We start from the raw sequence: 20,767 nt of genomic DNA, 5'->3' as shown, positions 1-20,767 counted from the left end.
AGGTTACTTTTAATTCAGAGTGGGAAAGATTTATCTTAAAATCTAAATAAGCATCATTTAAATGGATACTCTTTCTCGTGGAAACAACCTACATTTTTCCATGAGAAAGAGTATTCATTGAAATGATGCTTATTGCCAGTTCCCATCAGAGATGAAGGTAGCTCAGAGTACAAATTAAAATGGGCAGCATTTGGTTCCTTCTGCATCGGTGGTGGAGCAAATGGTTTCAGGACACTATTGTGGAAAAAAAGAGAGAGAAATTTTTGAGTGTCTCTGATCCTGCATTGCGCTATCCTGCTATAGAAACCATGGTGCCTTCTTCACTTAGGTCCTAGTTAAAATATTATTCTGATGTCACCATTAGAATGGGAACTAATCTTCAAATCCACAAGGCTTTCAGCTACTTTAGAGTAATTTGGTTCTCCGGTCAAACTTCAATGGAAACTGCTGAATTTCAGATGATAGTTAATTTAGTTCTTAACTGCCTCTTGGTTTTGGTTTGAGTCCGATCATCTCCATAAGGAAGTAATGTAAAATACACATCCACCACATCACTGATTGATCCATTCTTGTTCTTTATATTATTTCTTTTTTAAATAAAAAGGTAATTTATTTTAAAATGCCCTAGACTTCAAATTCCAACAAAATTTAAAGCCTCGCATATACTGAATATGTATTGTATTTCCTGTACTGGAAAAATTTAAAAAATAGCCTCAGTAACTGATAGTACGGTTTGTACAAAGAGATTACTTTGAAATACTACATTTGAATCTAGCCATGTTAGATGGCATGGTAGCTTTCCTTTATTGTTTTCTACTTGCTTGTTGCCCAATATATGTTGAATGTTGAAAGGCCACAACAGATTAGATTTGGAGAGGATGTTTCCTAGGTGGAGGAGTCTTAAGACAGAGGGCACAGACTAAGAATAGAGGGAGGCCCATTTAGAATAGAGATGAAGAGGAATTCCTTTCGCCATAATGGTGAACCTGTGGAATTTGTTCCCACGGGTGGCTGTGGAGGCCAAGTCATTGGGTATATTTAAAAGAGAGGTTGAAAGATTCTTGATTAGTCAGGGCATGAAGGGTTACAGGGAGAAGGTGGGAGATTGGGCCTGAGAGGGAAAATGCATCAGCCATGATGAAATAGCACAGCAGTCTCAATGGGCCAAATGGCCTAATTCTCCTTCTATATTTTATTGTCTTATAAGATGTTTCAAGAACCTCAAGCTATTGTGCACAGGTGACCTAATCCTGCATCATTCATGAGTTTTACTCAGTGATGATCAAAAAATAAGAATTGGTCAGGAACATATAAAGATGTTGCATTATTAAAACATATTGGTGAACACAGCAAAGGTTGTTTTACACAGTGTAGTTTAAAATCACAGAGGGCCAAAGACTCATGATGTGATCCATATGGGATCCAACTGTGGTTAGTCTATCCAAAGTTCAAAGTAAATTTTAAGACTGAGAGCAAATGATTAAAAAAATTCTATTCTTTCACCTAGTGTCACTTGGAAGTTTTTGACAAACTAAATCAACTTAACATTTGAAAGCAGGAATTTGATATTATTAATTTGCTAAAGAACATGAAAAACAGAAATTGAAGCAGCAGAACTCCTGTCATGGCTGAAGTTGAACAATGCACTGGAAGGTGCACAAACTGAAATCTTGCAAGTTGGAATAGAGTTCAAGCCAGGTTTGTCATTTTGGTATTAGGAAATGAAATGGAAAAGCAAATAGAAGAAAAGCATAAAATACAGCCTTTGCTGCTGCATGATTCTGTGATGAACCTTGCACTGTTCAACAATGTGCTTTAACTAGAAAACCCACTCTTCGTACAAGTGGCATGATTCAAATGCAGAAGTGATGTGTCCTACTTGACCCTGCCTGCAGGGAGGACTGAATCTTACCCTGGGAAGCAATGTTCCCTCTAAGATGTGCACATGTGCATACACACACACCTTTTCTCCTAGCACACAAAGGAATTTAAACTGTACATGAAAGGTTGTCACACTCTACCTCTTTGGCATATTAAGTATACTTCACGATCGAACACAATCACATTTCCTTTTCCGGTTTCTGATGCGGACAGTGTTGACAATGTGGAGTTTGCAATGATTTTTCTGCAGATTTTAGGACTGCCTTATTTATACTGTTTTTATTGAAGAAATTATTGATTCACCATGTTGAATTCCAAAGAAGCAAAGTGCGTGAAGTGCAAAAGAACTGCTAGATTTTTTATAGTGGATATGCTTAATGAAACAGCAGAAATTGTTGCACCAAAAGCTGTTCTGTGATAAATGTTGATGTACGATACAGAAACTTGTGCTATCTGTTTGTATTGTTGTGATGCAAAAGTTGCTGGAGAATTTACAAGTGGGAAGAAGTGGATGATAGTCAGAAACTTGACTTTTTAAAGTGTCATTTAGCAAGCAAAACTTATATGGATGGTGTGCAAAAGCTCTGGCAAGAAAATCCTTCATTACACGTTACAGACCTGCTACATATGTTTTGTGAGAGTGCAGGTGAATAGGAGCAAAAACAATCAAACCCAGAGGCAGTGAAAGTTCCTATTGCAGTGTTTTGCTAGCTGTTAAAATGAACACCTCTATATATAAAATTCAGTGCGCGGCTGTTGTTGTCACTGGGCAAAAAAGTTGGAGGGAACATTGCTGGGAAGTTTGACACAACTTACTGCTGCAAAGATAGAGTAAAAATGTTGAATTCTTGGATGTCAACATTTCAAATGTGAATACACAAACACATGAGGGACAAAAATATTAAAACACTTGACATATAACTGTACCAAGATGTTTTTCTAGCCTTTTTGTACTCAATAATTAATATAGAATTAATGTCCTTTTGTCATAGATACCTTAGATTATCTATTACATTTTGCCATGATGAGAACCATAATTGGACCTGTTACAATGGAGGCAACTGTACCGAGGAGAAAGATACAAGGTGTACCTGTCCCTTAGGATTCACTGGAAGCCTGTAAGTGACACACAAAATGAATGTAGCATACTCTGATCAATTTGGCACTAAAAGGTGTGCGGGCGGGGTAGACTGATTGGTGGTGATGGTAGAGGGAAAGAAACGTTTAGAGTTGAAGCAGATTTTTGGAGGCAGCATGTGGAAGGAGAGAAAGAAACATTTTAAGTTCACGACTTTCCAGATTGTTCTACTTTTAGACAGCTCATCACAACTAAATTATCATCAATATAGGCAAGAACCGTCATAAAACTTACCAACTCAGTCATGTGGCAATTAGCGAGAATAAAATTGCAAACAGATATATTAAATCTGGAAAGAAGATCGTCACCATATCAAGATTAAAGAAAATTATGACAACAAATTCATTAATGTGTATACTGCCGGTTGCATTTTCATAAACGGATGGGAAGTAGCAACTTTACATAGAACAATATTTCTCTAAAATCAAAACTAAGAGAGAAATAAAATTAAATATGCACTAAATTGCTTCTTCTCATACAATCTGTCTGGTGTTTCATAGGATAAAATTCTGATAACTGTCAGAATTGTCAGCAAAATTGTGTAATAATATGTTTGGGCCAAGTTTTCAATGGTTCAAAGGTTTATTTATTATCGAAGTATACAACTCTGAAATTCTTCTCTGGCTAGCCCTGAAACCAAGAAAGAAAAGAAAGACAGCATGATCATCAAACCCCAAGATCCCCGCACAACAAACAAACAAAAATGGAACAGGCACATTAAACCCTAATTCCCTCCCATACAAAAAAACAAACAAAACAAAGCTAGCACATCAACATCCAAATCCCCCTCCCCACACAAAAAAATGAGAATGGTTGGATGAAAAACACAGAATAAGACTGCAAATATGTCAACACTCAAAACACAGAAAACCTGAGCAACACTCCCCGGGCACAGGGACAGGCTCTCCCCTCTCCGGTAGCAGAGCAATCAAAGGATGGGCAGCCAGTGGTCACACTTATTTTCTATTTTGTTCTTATGCTACTTGTTTATGTACTTTAAATCATAGCAACTGATGGAAGCAGCTTTTCCAATTCAACTTGTTATATATGTGCAAAAAAAGCTATGATTCGTAGTTCAAAGTAGCAAATATGTGAATGGATTAAACTCAGCTGCTTCAACAGTGACCTTCCCAATGTCAGGAAAGGGGACATTGGATATTAGTTGCAATTCCACAGAGAATGAAGCTGTCCCTGTCTGAATGTAAGCAGGAAATTGAGAATGTTCTGGCTTGGGTTAAGAAGCAACAAGCAAGATGTACCAAACAATGATTGTCTCCAATACGAGAGAGCTAAATATTTCCCCTTAAGATGCAACAATATAGTCACCACCATTAACATCTGGCCTGGGAGAGTGTCATCAATATCTTTACTTTCTAAATACTGTGGCTGCAAGAATGTCAGGGACTCTGTAACCTGAGGCAAATGCCTCTCCACCTGGATCTTCCTAATCTTTTTTTTTAAACTTTTTTTATTGTTTTCAAATAGTTACAGAATAAATGTGTATGAGAAAAAAAAATGTTACCCAGCCCCCCCTCCCCTTAACCCCTCCCCCCTAACATCCCTATTAAAAAAAAAGAAAGAAAAAAAAAAGGAATGCCTGGATATTGGAAGATCCCCACATGCTCCATGGAGTTCGTAATAACTTTAGTGTATGCATTTATTTCTTTCCCCAAGTAACCAATTATTTCATCTTCGGAGCACCTATATATTTAATCCTGTCTTTTGTAAATAAGGGCGCCAAATTTTCAAAAATGTTTCATATTTATCTCTTAAATTGTAAGTGATTTTTTCAAGTGGAATACAGCCATAAATTTCGTTCTTCCAACGATCTATACTTAGATATGTATCTGATTTCCAAGTCACTGCAATAGCTTTTTTGGCTACTGCTAATGCAATTTTTATAAATTCTTTCTAATATTTATTCAATCTGGATATCGGTTTTATCCCTTCAATATTACCTAGTAAAAGTAATATTCAAAAACAGGCAATTAATCAAGGAGTCCATAAGTCAAGACAAAAATGGGAAAGTGATTTGAATATCAAAATTGAAGAAAAAAACTGGTCAAGACTATGTCTTGAGAGTATGACAAATACAATAAACGTTCGATTAAGATTAGTGCAATACAATTTTTTACATCAACTATATATTACACCACAAAAAATAAACAAATTAAACCCAAATCTATCTGATCAGTGTTTTCGATGTAACCAAGAAATTGGTACTTTTTTACACTCTACTTGGTCTTGCTCTAAAATTCAACCTTTTTGGACAAATTTAAGAGTTTTACTGGAACAAATTATTGGAATACAACTTCCTAATCTTTCTATCAATATCAGTGATAAGGGGGTAAGATGGAGCACTCAGCATTTGCCTTTGATTGCAGTTCCAATAACTCTCATGGATCTAAATAGAGTAAAGCAGCCTGCTCGACTGGCACTGTGTAAACACTTCCAAACACTTCCCCCTCTCCCTCCGCCCCCTGCTGGCTTGGACTGTTAAAGTCACCCATGACAACATTGCTGTCTTCACATCTTTCCCCAATCTGCCTCATTGTCTGCTAAACGCACTGCAGCAACTTGTCATTTTGTTAAACATCTCCCGACAAGCTGCTCAGTGACTTGAAAATAAATCCCTATTTCTTATCAGTGCTGGTTCGAAGTCCTGGAATTACTTTCTTATCAGCTGTGCAGAGACATCTTTTATCACTGGGGCTGCAGCTGTTCCTGAGGGCAGTTCATCACCACTTTCTAGAGAGCAATTAGAACGAATATTAAATACTGCCCTTTCCAAATATGCCCTCAAACTGTGAACGGAGGTAATAAAGACATCAGTCACCCTTTGGAGAAAAGGAAGAATTTGTGATGGAGCACAAGTAAACAGAATAAATATTTCAGGAGATGTATTGTTGTAATGACATGGAGCCTTTTCCTGCATTCAGCATCTGTGCTCACTGTGGACATCCTATCATGTTGCCCCAGATCCTCAGTGTCTCCATCAGTGCAGTACTGGAACCCTGCTCCTAACAACTCTTTATACCTTTTTAACTCTTTCCATGAAACGTTGGCTAATTGGGGCAAAAAATACTGGTCCCGATGTGTCTCATACAAATGGAATCCACTGTAATTAACAAAATTATTGCAAAAATATCCAAGTAAGATTATTTAAATACAAACAACAGCGATCATTGCAAATATTAAACACATCAATAAGGAGTTTACCTTCCTCATTTTTTCTCTGCGGTCTGACAATCCCCGTTGAAGGGGTCAGATACTCAAGTTGAAATGGTGGGGATTCTCAGCAAGATCGTGCTTTGTCAGTGGGCTGCGTGGAAAGCCGTGTGACACGATGTCTGAGGGATCCAGTGGCCACCAAAGTTGGCACTTCCACAGTTGACAATGCATGTGTGCAATTCCCAGGCTTGGTAACTTCACTTTAAGTGGGTACCATTGGCATTTACCAACTAAATCTGAGCTGACATTGTAAGGGACAGGCACATTTTGAGTCAAAGAATTCAGACTAAATATAAAAAAAGGACAAATAATACTGCGTTCCAAAGAATATCTGAAACTCAAATTTGTGGCATTCCATAAGACTACAGTGAACAGTGGTAGAAAAATTGCTTACAATTAAGCACTGTGTCTCTAAATAAATAAAGACTGTTGTTCTTAAATTGCTGTTGGTCAGCACAGGGCTTCAGTGCATGACAGGTATCCCGTCTGGTCCAGATGCTTTTGTGGATTCACCCTTCTGAAGGCAATTTGCATGCCAGCTTTGGAGACTGAGATCAAAGGATCATCATGATGGTTTCTTCATGTTCTGAAGGTCAAAGCAAGTATTGAAGGCGTAGACAAACAAGAGAAAATCTATAGTGATGATGACTGTGTGGCTAAGCGCAGTTACAATGCCATATTCAAGTTTGCTGATGGCACTACTGTTGTGGGTGGTGATGAATCAGCATACGGGAGGGAGATTGAAAATCTGGCTGAGTGGTGTCATAACAACAACCTCTCACTTAATGTCAGCAGGACCAAGCAACTGATTGTAGACTTCAGAAGAGCAAAACCAGAGGTTAATAAGCCAGTCCTCATCAAAGGATTTCAGGTGGAGAGGGTTAGCAACTTTAAATTCCTGGGTGTTACTATTTCAGAGGAATGTCCTGGACCCAATTTCAAAACAGCACAGCAGTGCCTCTACTTCCTTAAGAGTCTGTCAAGATTCAGCATGACATCTAAAACTTTGACAACCTTCTACAGATGAGTGGTGGAGAGTATATTGTCTGGCTGCATCACAGCCTGGTATGGAAATGCCATTGCCTTTGAATGGAAAATCCTACAAAAATGGTGGATGTGGCCCTCTCAACCATTGAGCACATCGACATGAAACAGTGTCGTAGGAAAGCAGCATCCAACATCAGACATCCCCATCACCAAGGTCATGCTCTCTTCTCACTGCTGCCATCAGGTAGAAGATACCAGAGCATCAGGTTGAAGAAAAGATACTGCTTCTCAACTATCAGGTTCTTGAGTAGAAAGATAATTACAGTCACTTGCCCCATCTTTGAAGTGTTCCCACAGTCAATGATCTCACTTTAAGGACTCTTTATCTCATGTTCTCGTTATTTATTGCTATTTATTTATATTTGCGTTTGCACAGTTTCCTGTCTTCTGCATTCTGGTTGGTCTTTCATTGATCCTATTATAGTTTCTATTCTGTAAATTTGCTATGTATGCCCAGAAGAAAATGAATCTCAGTGTGGTATATGGTTATGTATATGTACTATGATAATACAATTTACTTTGAACTTTGAATGATGCCCACTTCAGCAATAGTCCTTAAAAATGAGAGTAACATATATTTCTCTTATGTATTTTCTTTGATCATTTCTCCTGAACATCTTGCAGATGTGAGATCGACATGGATGAGTGTGAATCAAACCCTTGTCTTAATGGAGGTTTCTGCCAAGATCTGCCCAACAAGTTTCAGTGCATCTGCGACATGAGCTTTGCTGGTGACCGCTGTGAGTTTGATGTAAGCGATCTCTCATTTTTCATCTCTGTGTTACTGTGGCAAAATATTTTTCAGCTTCTTTCTTACCTCATTCTACGAATGGATGATGAGCCAGCAGTTGAGTGGGCTTGAAGTTCTTGGATAACCAAACTAATAAATCATCTAAAAGGATTGGACTTAACTTATGCCTGAATAGGTCTCGGTACTGTTAGGAAGCAGCTAATTACAAAAACTTTAAACCTTGGGAAAACTCAGGCCCTATTATGGCTTTCAAACTATATTTAGTGCACAATATCTGGGAATATTATTTTTTGGAAACATTCAGCGTCAGTTATTTCAATGTAACAGATAGCTAAGAAACTTTTTTTCCAGTAATTTGGGAATAAATACCTGTGGAGATGATCCCATTATATTTTGTTTCCAGTGGAGATTAATTAAGAATATTCATTTTAGCTAGTTTAAATCCTTGTGTTTTGCAAGATGAACAGACTACACAGGGATGATTAACCATCTTAACTCACTTTGGTGTTTAGCAGTTTTAGTTATTAGCTTCTGCATTTTTCTTTCAGATGAAAGTGATAAATGTTTAAATATGGTAAACATTTCTATGATATCATTTCTTTCCTCTCATTTTCATGTTTATGTTTAAATGCTGTTACTCTATCCACCTCAGTCATTTCAAACGGGTGTAAATTTACCTTTTTAACCACTCTGAGAAAAATTATTTTTGCTGACCTCCCAACTGGAATTGTTAGTGATTATCTTGTACATTGGACTTGATATTTTCCTTATATCTTCTCCACTTTTAAAGACCTCTGTCAAGCCACCTCTACATCTTTTATAAAGTAAAAAGGTTCCAAAACTACTCAACTGTCCCTTTATCTTTAAAATTATTAAAAATAAGATCAACAAGTGCTAAAGAGAATGTCATTGAGTAATGTGCTGCCCCACCATATACAACTTTTCAATGTCAGCCTATTCCGGAGCTTCTTGTGGTTTGAGGTTGTGGGTTTGGGAGGTGTTGCTGGAGTAGCTTAGACAAATACAGGTAACTTCAGTGCATTTTGTAGATAGCACTAGTTACAGCCATTTGATGATGACAACGCAGAATGTGTTCCAGGTGTTGGATATGGTGCAAGCGAAACAGGGCAATTAGTGAGGAGCGAGTGAGCTTTCATACCAGGAGGAAAATCCAGTCTATTCAATCACTTACCTCGAATCTGGGTATCTGGGTCTTTGGGAAGGGTTGTTTAATATCTAAAGCAGAACCTGCATTGGTAGAGCGTAATGGAGGAACTGTGAAGTGTAGGTCTCATTGAACTGCTCATATAAGGGGCTGGAATTCCAGTAATGATTATTATTCTGTGATCTAGATTTTGGAGGCATGAAAGACATCTGGCAAAAATTATCGTATTTTGGGGTAAAGAAGGGTAATAAAATTATAAATCAGCAGTGCTGCATCGTAAACAAAAAAAAATCAGCCATTCACCCAACTCCTCAGAGAAGAAAAGCCCATGAATTTTGGAATAAAATCAACGAAGTTGATTCTTACAACTCAGATCAACTCTGGTAAATCAAACCCATCCTGAAGTTGCTCTTTTTCCCATTGATTGCCAAGTGAAAGACCGAATATCACCTATGACTACCTTAGTCATGATAGGAATCACATTAATGGACTTCAATTGTCCGGAGTATTTGGGTACATCTTCAGGACACAGCAGAAATCCTGGCTGTAATTAACAATAAGAAATTCCAATCAAATAGAGACATATACCAGTAAATTCAACTGTCATCCATCGTCCACAATTTCTCTATTATTTTAAAATATAAAGTAGTAAATTCAGTTGTTACAAAACTACTAACCTTTCTACTGGCCCAAGTATAAACTTTCAAACTATGCCACTGATGAAGCAGTTTCTAAAGCCTTGGAAAAAAGGGCATCAGGACTAGTGATGGGGTGACAGATTGCTTAAACGACCAATTCAACAGCAGATCACTGTCTTAAAGTGTTCTTTTTCACTGATAAGTGATTTCACCAAGGTTCCATTGAACAGCAAGTAGCAAGTGAAGCAAAAAATGTTAAGACTTCCATGGAAATCTTCATGGGCTTACACTTAATTATATACAACAGCTTCAGAATGCGGTGCTTCAGAGTTCAGTCACAGTAAATTTAGGGTTAATACAGGATGTCTTCACTTCCACTGGATGCTAAATTTGTGATGTACAAATTAGGATTACCAAACCAAACCCAGGATTAAGTGGTGTGAGATTCTTTTCAAAGTTTCCAGTTTCCAGGTTGAGCACTGATATTGTATTAAGGCTCTGTTTATGCCATAAGGCCACAGTAGCATAGTGGTTAGCATGGCACAGTTACAGCTCAGGGCGTTCTGGAGCTCAGAGTTCAATTCCTGCACCATCTGCAAGGAGTTTGTATGTTCTTCCTGTTAATCACATGGGTTTCCTCTGGGTACTCAGTTTTCCTCCCATAGTCCGGTTGGCTGGTTAATCAGCCATTGTAAGTTGTCCTGTGATTACTCTATGGTTAAATAAGCAGGTTTCTGGGCAGAGCAACTCGCCAGTATTTTGCGCTGTATTTCTAAATAAATAAATATAACATAGATCAATTAAAATATGGTATTCTTGTTGACCAGGTGTACTGCAAACACCTAACACCTGTTATCTATACAAGCCTGGTATTCACTGCACATCAACATGGTATAAATTATTGAGACGCGGCGTGGAACAGGCCCTTCCAGCCCTTTCAGCAGCCCCGCTCAGAAACCCCCAACTGAACCCTAGCCTAATCACAGGACAATTTACAACAACCAATTAGCCTTTGGACTTTGGACTGTGTCTAGTGTGTCTTTGGACTGTGGGAGGATAGCAGAGCACCCAGAGGAAACACACACAGTCACGGGGAGAACGCACATACTCCTTACAGTCAGCGGTGGGAACTGAACCCTGGTCACTGGTACTATAAAGCATTGTGCTAACCATTATGTTGCCATGCCGCTCGAGGAAGATTGCATTCCTTTGGTAGTATATATCAAATACTCTCCATCTCACTGAAGTAAAATTCCTGATCTTCATACCAGCTTCTTGCTAGTGATTTAAGACTGATCATTAAGAAATCATGTAAATTAAGTGTTTTTTTATTGTTGCTTTGAATGTGAACAAAATCACAGTAATAAGAAGAAAATCTAAGCACACCTTATTTTATATATATTTCTATAAATAATTATGCTGAAGGTTTATAAATGTTCTTATTGTATATTTTATATATGCATATGTTACAAATATTCTCTATTTCCTGTTACCTGAAATTATATTTTTGACTGACTGTGGATCTAGTAAGTCAAACTGAAATAAAGTGTGGTTTTAGTGAATAGTGCAGTAGGCTCAAGGGGCTGAGGAGCAAAGGCCTGCTCCTTTTTCTTGTGTTCTTATAAATAATGGAGCTGCCCTGGTCAGAAAAACACAGACCAAGGGGAAATACAAAATGCACATAAAATAAAGTATGAGTTCTGGCTTTATTGGAACAAGAAAAAAAAGGCAAGGGAATACCTGGGTTGTTTAAGTTGTAGTTTTGTTCTTTTCCTTGTTTGTACATAGAGCTCCTGTATTTTTCAATGTCATAAGAATATACATTTCCTCAAAGAGTCATCAAGCTCACAAAGATGAGAGTGTGTGCGAACCACCTTTCATCTAATCCTCCTTGATATTCTTTATTACTAACTTCACCAACCATTATGACCATTCTACATCTTATGACTGTGTCTGTGTTCTTTTGGCTAAACCACATTGTCATCTGGCATTATTCCAGAAGATCAACAGCTCCATCGATTCCTAATATCCACAGTGTTGTTTAACCTGTTGCAGCATGTATGATAATCCACACTTCGGGGGCACTGTCCCAATGTTATCATTTGAAACCTTAATAAACACACAATCTATTTTTCTGTCTGTGCGCCTTCATTTATTGTGCTTTGTTTGATGTTAAATATGTTCAAAGTAATTTTATTATCAAATTACCATAACATTCATTTTCTTGCAGGCACTTGCATGAAAAATAGAAATACAATAGAATTTTACAGAAAATCTGTGCATAAACAAAGACTGATACACAATGTGCAAAAAAGGCAAACTGCGCAATTAAAACAAAAATACTGAGAACAAGAGTTGTAAAGAGTCCTTGAAAGTGAGTCTATAGGTCTCAGAACCAGTTCTGAGTAGTGGTGATTGAAGTTATCCAGGCTGTATCAACCATTATCTGTAGCCTTTTCTGTTCCTCGGCACTGGTGATTCCATACCAGGCCATGATACAACCAGTTAGGGTGCCACCCACTGCTCATCTATAGAAGTTTGTCAGGTTTTAGGGGACATACTGAATTTACGCAAACTTCTAAGAAAGTAGTCGTTTGTGGTCATGACATTTATGTGCTGGTCCCAGAACAGAGCCTTGGATTTGTTGACACTAAGGAATTTAAAGCTACTGACCCTCCTCACATCCATTCCCCTAATGAGCACTGGCTCATGGACCTCTAGCTTCTTCCCCTTGCAGTCGATAATTAGCTCTTTGGTTTTGCTAACACTGAATCAGAGGTTATTGTGGCACCACTCAACCAGATTTTCAGTCTCTCTGCTGTATGCTGATTCACCATCACCCTTGACTCGCCCAACTACAGTGGTGTCATCAGCAACCTAAAATATGGCATTGGAACAGTAGTTAGCCACACAACCATAAGCATAAAGCAAGTACAGCAGGGGACTAAGCACACAACCCTGTGGTGTACCTGTGCTGATGGTAAGAGTGGAGGAGATGTTGGATGTGCCAGTGAGAAATTTGAAGATGCAGTTGCACAGGAAGGTAGCAAGGTCCAGGTCTTGGGGTTCAAGGGAATGATGAGTGATGAATCCTGAGCTGTTGTCAATGAAGAGCATCCTGAAGTATGCATCTTCATTGTCCAGGTGTTCCAGAGCTGAGTGGAAAGCCAATGAAATGGCATCTGCTGTTAACTCATTCTGATGATAGACTAATTAAAGCAGATTCAGAACACTCCTCAGGCAGGAGGTGATATATTTCATGACCAAGCTCTCAAAACACTTCATCACTGTGGATGGAAATGCAGCTGAGCTATAAGGCAGGTTACCACATTCTTCTCAGGCACCAGTATGATTGATATCTGTTTGAAGTGAGTACCTCAGACTGCTGAATTGAGAGCTTGAAGATGTCCATCAACACTCCAGACAGTTATTCGCAAAGGATGCCAATACTTGGCCAAGGATACCACCTGGGTCAGATGCTTTTTGCGAATCACCCTCCTAGAGGATGCTCTCACGTTGGTCTCAGAGCCTGAGATCACAGGTTCATCGGGGAGCTCCGGTGGGGGGGGGGGGGGTGCAGGGAAGGATTCATGAAGGTATCTCCATGTTTTGTCAGTCATAACGTGCTCTGAAGGAAGTGGTGACATTCGACCCCTGCCACAGTTGTTGACCGTTCCTTTGTGGTTCAAGTTTAGTCTGGATTTACCACTCAACAGGTGAGATGGCTATCCAGGGATCATACCTGAATTTCTTGTACTTCCCTGAATCACCACTAATCTAGCCCTCAGCAGATTTTAAATCTCTTAGTTGGCCCAGGGCCAATGAGACTGAAACTCAAGCTATCATAAAAGCCTATCTGATTCATGGTTGTAATTCAGGAATGGAAAATCTAGCCTTTTTCAGAGTTCAGGCCCACTTATGTAGTTGAAAGTTACCTTCCAACCTCTAGCATGTTTATCAAATGAGAAGGCAATTAGGGCTACACTGTATAATTTACATTGACATTACCAACAACATTCATATCTAGTGATTGAATAAAAATAAGCAATTAAGTTATTCACACTTTCCTTTTAAATTCATTCCAATGAAAGCTACCATTAAGGTGAACATGAACTGCAAGAAGATCAGTAGATTCTAGCACAAACTTTGGATGAGGTCATTGTAAAGTGGAGCTGAGCTCTTAATAGATAAGGTATGAGTAAAGGTAGGTCAGTGAGGCTGGTGGTTTAATCTGAGTATCTTCAAGAGGAGAAAGAACTTAAGAATTATAGAAGTCCACATGGCTATTGGAAGGTTTGGTGCTGACTCTTGTAGAATGTCTGGCAGGGGAGCTAACTCATCTTCACCACAAAACAAAATGGAAAGAAGTTGTGTGTATGATTATTCTTATTCATGGAGAGAGATGTACAAAAAATTGGCTACAACAGTTCTATGGCAGGGGTTCCCAACCTGGGGTCCACAGGCCCCTTGCTTAATGGTGTTGGTCAATGGCATGAAAAAGTTTTGTAACCCCTGTTCTATGGTATATTAACAGAAATACTAACTGCTCATATTTATGTAGCATCTGCATTGTAAGGAGCTTTATCAAACAACCTTAACTTTAGGACAACTGATCAAAAATTTAGCTGGAGAGGCAGCAAGACAAGTAATAATATCTTTCCGAATTGCTAGAGCAACAGAAACTATGATTTAAAAACATATGCTCCTCTATTTGTATATTCTCTGATGTTCAACAGATAGGGATGCCACACATCAGTACCTGTATGACCTGTGATCACCAACAAATCATGCATATGGATGAAGAGTTTACTGGGAGAGGACTCCCAAGTTCTACCTTAAGGGCCTTGTGGGCAGAAGTTTATATCCGGGTGGTGACTAATGATTAGCTTTTGAGAGATTAGGTTTTACCACAGTAAAGCAAGCCAAGCAGTTTAAAATAGCCCTTAGCAAACTACATGCTGTAAAGCTCACTTGAGAAACAGCACTATCAGGTAGACCATATTTACACTTGTAGAGTACCGTGACATTCAGAAACTTCTAGAAAGGACATAGTGTATAATTGAGCAAACATGCTCAATACAAAAGCAAAACAAAATAACTTTTGCATTCAGAGTAATATATCACAAAGACAGTTAAGAACATGATAGGAGTTTATTTATTTGAGAACCTATTTCCCTGTGCAGAGTGGTCTATAAGTTAGAGTCATAGATTTAAGATCAGTCGAGAAAGTTGATAAAGGACTTGACGATTTTTTTCCAACCCACAAACAGATGAACTTTTAGCTTGTAAGACTCACAACATGTTTAAGAGAAACATTCGAACTGCTGCAAACTGCACTACTTATTTAATTTAACTAATATATATATATTTATTACTAAAATTCACAGTTTTTTCTCTATTATTACCGTATATATTGCATTGTGCTGCTGCTACAAAGCCAATAAATCCTATGATATGTACCGCTGAGATTAAACCTGATTCTGATTCTGAAGAGTGCAGAGTGACAATTAGGAGATGGGAGGTGACCTTTGCATTGTCTGGCTGAATGTTTTCCTTCTGAGCCGTCAATTTCCTTCCTCTCCCCGATACAATGTTAGTCCAGATAAGTTTAGGTGGGAAATTTTCTGGGAGGTTCTTAATGTGTTACGGGAATTCATTTTTGGAAAATAAAGGTAACAGTGGGTTTTCCGGTGATTAATCGTTGACCTATAAAATATTGTCTTGTTCTGCTATTTATACTTGGTTGCTCTATCAAATTTCTGAAGATGCTATCATTCTGTGACAGCAGTTGGTTCTACTTTTCTGTCTCAGTATAATCAGCATTAGGCCAGGGTTGTCAGTAGAGAATACCCGAGACAGTTATAATACTATGTTAGGAACACACACACACATTGCTGGAGAAACTCAGCAGCATCTATGGAAAAGAGTAAATAATCAATATCTTGTCCTGAAACATTGACTCTTTACTCCTTTCCATACTGTAGATGCTGCCTGACCAACTAAGATCCTCCAGCTTTTCTGTATGTTAGTCTGGATTTCCAGCATCTGCAGAATATCTTGTGTTTTTTTTCCCCAAGGTTTTGTTGGCTAGTTTGCCCAGTGTGAGCTCACAATAAATTGAGTTTGTTAGCTAATGATTCAAACAAAGCAACATCAGACATCACCGTTGGGTAATTATCTCATACAGTACCTTTGGAGACGGACTCTTCATGCTTCTAGTGCATTCTCTTGGCTTCTTTCTCTCCAGGAATACCTCACACACAAGACAATTTAATTCTAAGTTCTTGTTGATCTTGCATTGATTCTTCCCCACTGTATTGAGTTCACGATCAGGCAAAATATTTGAGTAAAGTTGGCTGAGTGAGTTTTTTTAGTCAGGACAACAAGAAATTGTCTTAATCTTTCCATCGAAGTACAGACATCAGTCCGCACCAGGGAACTAGGCAGGTGTCACTGTTTGGAATACTGTGTCTAATTAAGCTCCTGTTTATGCTGGTATATGACGCACACAAAATTCATGCTTGTGGCTCATGAGACCAGCAAACCGTGCTGCTGGATGCCTGAGTGCAGCATTCAGGCCCTGTTTCTCAGTAGTATTAAGTCAGCTGGTTCTCTCAAAAGCCACCTCTTGAACGGGAAAGTGAATGTGACTGAGACCACTGAAGCTGTCAGCATACTTAATCCTCCTCCCGACACCCCACTGCATTATTCCACATCCTTTCCGATCACACGCTGCAGATTTGTATGCACGCCTCTCTCACTTTCACTCCCCTACCCTACCCAACCCACAACAAGTTCACAGCAGATGACGTATTATTGGCTCTTCACTCAACCCTGGAATATTGGGACTGCAAAGACATATACATCAGTTCAGTTCAGCATTTGATGCCGTCTTCCCCTCAAATCTATCAATAAACTTCAAGATCTTGGCCTCAATACCTCCTTGGGCAATTGGATCCTCAGTTTCCTGACCGCAGTCTGTTTGGATAGACACAATCCAATGATCTCCATCAGCACAGATGCATCACGAGGCTGTGTGCTTTAGACCCTGCTCTACTCACTTCACACTTACGACTGTGAGGCTAAGCACATGGCTACCATGCCATGCTTAAGTTTGCTGATGGCACCACTGTCACAGGCTGAATCAAAATTATTGCTGAATGAGCAAATAAGAGGGAGATTAAAAATCTGGCCGAGTGGTGCAACAACAACCTCTTGTTCTTGCTGACATTGAATGAGGAGATGATTATTGAATTCAGGAGGGGAAGTCTATAAGCCAGTTCTCATCTGGGGGTTAGAGTTGGAGAGGGTCACCATCTGTAAATTCCTCAGAGGACCTGTCCTGGGCCCAGCACGTAAGTGCAATTATGACCAAAGCATGGCAGCATCTTCCTTAGAAGTTTGCAAAGATTCGGCATGACATCTAAAGCTTTGACCAACTTCTATAGATGTGTTGCGGAGAGTATATTGAATGGTTGCATCACAGCCTGGTATAGAAACACCAATGCCCTTGAACTGATAATCCTACAAAAATAATGGATACAGCCCTCTCCATCACGGATAAAGCCCTCCCCATCGTTGAGCACATCTGTGCGAAGTGTTGTTACAGGAATGCAGCATCAATCATCAAGAACCCCCACCACCCAGGATATGCTCTCTTGTTGTTGCTGCCATCAGGAAGAAGATACTGGAGCCTTAGGACCCACACCACCAGGTTCAGAAACAGTTACTACCCCTCAAACATCAGGCTCTTGAACCAGAGGGGATAACTTCACTCGCTCCTTTACTGAATTGTTCCCACAACCTATGGCCACTTTCAAGGACTCTTCATCTCATGTTCTTGTTAGTTATCTATCTATTTATTCCTTTGTAATTGCATAGTTTGTTGTTTTTTGCACATTGGTTGTTTGTCCTGTTGGGTGTGGTCTTTCATTGATTCTATTATGTTTCTTGGATTTACTGTGTATGCCCACAAGAAAGTGAATCTCAGGGTTGTATGTGGTGACATATATGTACCTTGACAATAAATTTACTTTGAACTTTGAACTAAATTGGCACTGTGAATGATCAAACAATAGATGTAACATGGTTGCATTTCACAACCTTCAGTAACTGTACATTGAAGCATGAATTGTTAATGCCATGTTTATGGTGGAAAGTGAGTTCAGTCCTGGGAGTACACCTGGATTCTAATTACAATTATTCAGTCAGAGAAAAGGAATATTGAGACTTATCCTACACATAAGAGAGAAACACTCGACTGATCTTGTAGTTGTTAATTCCCAGTTGCTTGAAATCTAACCCACCTTGTCAGAGAGCTGGTGCTGAGTCATCATGTGTCCCCTGGGAGCATTTTCTGACAGGACGCAAAATATTGCACAGCTTCCAATCAAATGTACTGTTGCAGATACATTAAAGGGAGTAAAATAATCTGCCCAATGGTCAATAGAAATAAAACGAAAATGCAGGTAAAATAGTATCCACACAGAGAATGGAAAAAGGAAAGGGAAACGGGACATTGTAATGAATGGAATGTGTAACAAAAGCAGAGATGAAAGGCAAAAATGAGTAGCAAGGTATGCAGAAGGAAGGGCACTGACGAATATGGAAGAGGAATGCATTTTCGTGGAGAGTCACAATGTCTAAGGCCTCTTGAGTTTCTGGAGATTAAAACGATAATGGTTTGATTATCATTACCTGCAGAAACAAGTTCCAGAACTGCAGCTACAAGATAAGCATCACTATGAGGTAACACACAGGTACAGGTGAGGTCTGGTGGGAGAGAATCATTTCAAACCTTTTATCTTCAAGCAGTTATTTTATCTTCATAAAGGATTAGAGAACTAACAAAGGCCATGTGGAAAATAGAGGGTACTGTCAACTATTGGACAGCATTTTTTTTAAATGTTTTTTAATTTTCCAGGGTAAGTAAAGAGCTGAGTGAGAATTTTTTTAAACAGTGCAGGAGAGGGGTAAACTTACTACCAACTCATGCAAAGTGGGGAAGTTTTTAATCTGTCAGTTACATATAACTGTATTGTGAAGCTCTTGTCCATAACAATGGATTTCATCATCCAGGTGTGTGTATGGCATTCCTCTTCCACCCTGCCAGAAGACTTTATTTGCAAGAATTTTTATATTTTATAGAAATGAAATTTATTTTGATTTTTTCTCCTGTCTTCCTTTCCTGGTTGTTGCAAATTTACAAGGATACATAGAAGTTAGATCACATGGATAAGTCTTTCAAAGAGACATCAAAGGGCTTTATACTGGGAGGTTTGATTTTATGAAATATCTGTTACATGTTTAACTTCATACTGTGAGAGTTTCAGAAAGCAATTATCATGGTGACTAGGTTAGGAAGATGTATTTAGTTTTTGAAAATTAGCTTGGACTCTCCAACAGTAGCATCCTCTCCATGACCATTGCTCGTTCAAACAGTTTGCTCAGCCTTAAATTTCACGTCAGTAAGAAATTTCACCAACCAGTATTGGTTATTGTGGTCATTTTTCTCCTCAAACCTGTCAACAGATCGCAATTCCATCCTGTCCTATACTGCCTTTTCAGACAGGTCTGACATTTAATAACCTTGGTGTTTGATATAGACATTAAATCTTACAACTTATTCTTTTTCCCATCCCTACAACTCAGCTCTACCCCAAACTCTGCGAATGGCACCTTCTTTGCTCTCATTTGTCCCCCACCCCCAGCATCAACAGCCCGCAAGGTCAAGTTTTGCCCATTTTTCTCAATTGCAGAAGGAGTTCTGCTCCTTATATTATTCCAAGCAGTCTGATAGGGTTTCATTCCCGAGAACTGAACTGTTCCTAAGTTGGAAATCACAGAAAAGGCTGTGATGAGAGGGACTGAACAGGTGCGGGAGGAGTAGCCAGCAGCTGGCCTCATTGTCTCAGTAAGCTGTTTACTGCTGCCAGCTCAGCTCAGGTCGACTCGACCCCCGTTTGTCATGGCTCAGCAGAGGGGGAGGGGGTGGGGGTGGGAAACAGGGTGGGAAGTAAAGGCATCCAGAAATGCCCATTCCCACCCTGCGGCACCAGCAAATCCATCCCAACCACCTCCCAAATGCTCATTCGTATGTGCGGGTGTCAGTAAGTCAGGTGCTTGTAACCTGGGGGTGGGGAATCTGCAGGAGCAAAAATAAATAGGTACACAGATCTACACCTGAAGTGGCACTATGCCCACTGCAATCACCGGATTAGAGGCTACCTGTACAAATCAAGCTTGCCTCAAATGCTGACAGTTTGTCCACTGCTAGATTCTTTGCACAATCAACACTGTGTTGGGGTGGAGTTTGTTAGGTGTGTTCAGGAAGTTTTCTTGACACAATATGTAGATAAGCCTACAAGAGGAGAGGCTGTACTTGATCTGGTATTGGGAAATGAACCTGGTCAGGTGTCAGGTCTCTCAGTGGGAGAGCATTTTGGAGATAGTGATCACAATTCTATCTCCTTTACCATAACATTGGACCGGGAGAAGAACTGACAAGTTAGGAAAGCATTTAATTGGAGTAAGGAGAAATATGAGGCTATAAGGCAAGAACTTGGAAGCATTAATTGGGAACAGATGTTCTCAGGGAAATGTATGGCAGAAATGTGGCAAATGTTCAGGGGATATTTGCGTGGCGTTCTCCATAGGTACATTCCAATGAGATAGGAAAGGATGGTAAGGTACAGGAACCGTGGTGTACACAGGCTGTTGAAAATCTAGTCAAGAAGAAAAGAAAAGCTTATGAAAAGTTCAAAAAACCAAGTAATGATAGAGATCTAGAGGACTATAAGGCTAGAAGGAAGGAGCTTAGGAATGAAATTAGGGGAGCCAGAAGGGGCCATGAGAAGGCCTTGGCGAACAGGATTAAGGAAAACCCCAAAGCATTTTACAAGTATGTGAAGAGCAAG

At 39.3% G+C, this 20,767-nt stretch overlaps 1 protein-coding gene across 1 annotated transcript in view; it reads left to right on the top strand.

Moving 5' to 3' along the window:
- crb1 (crumbs cell polarity complex component 1) overlaps window positions 1-20,767 on the top strand; it is a 164,852-nt gene that overhangs the window by 122,688 nt on the left and 21,397 nt on the right. The window contains exons 10-11 of the mRNA XM_073063503.1: window positions 2,874-2,999; window positions 7,922-8,048. Of these exons, the coding sequence (XP_072919604.1) occupies window positions 2,874-2,999; window positions 7,922-8,048 (253 nt within the window). The remainder of the gene's footprint in view (window positions 1-2,873; window positions 3,000-7,921; window positions 8,049-20,767) is intronic.

This window comes from Hemitrygon akajei, chromosome 12, assembly GCF_048418815.1.
Source record: "Hemitrygon akajei chromosome 12, sHemAka1.3, whole genome shotgun sequence".
Taxonomy (NCBI): domain Eukaryota; kingdom Metazoa; phylum Chordata; class Chondrichthyes; order Myliobatiformes; family Dasyatidae; genus Hemitrygon; species Hemitrygon akajei.
Note: the sequence above shows the minus strand (reverse complement) of the source record. Positions and strands in the feature narration are given on the sequence as shown.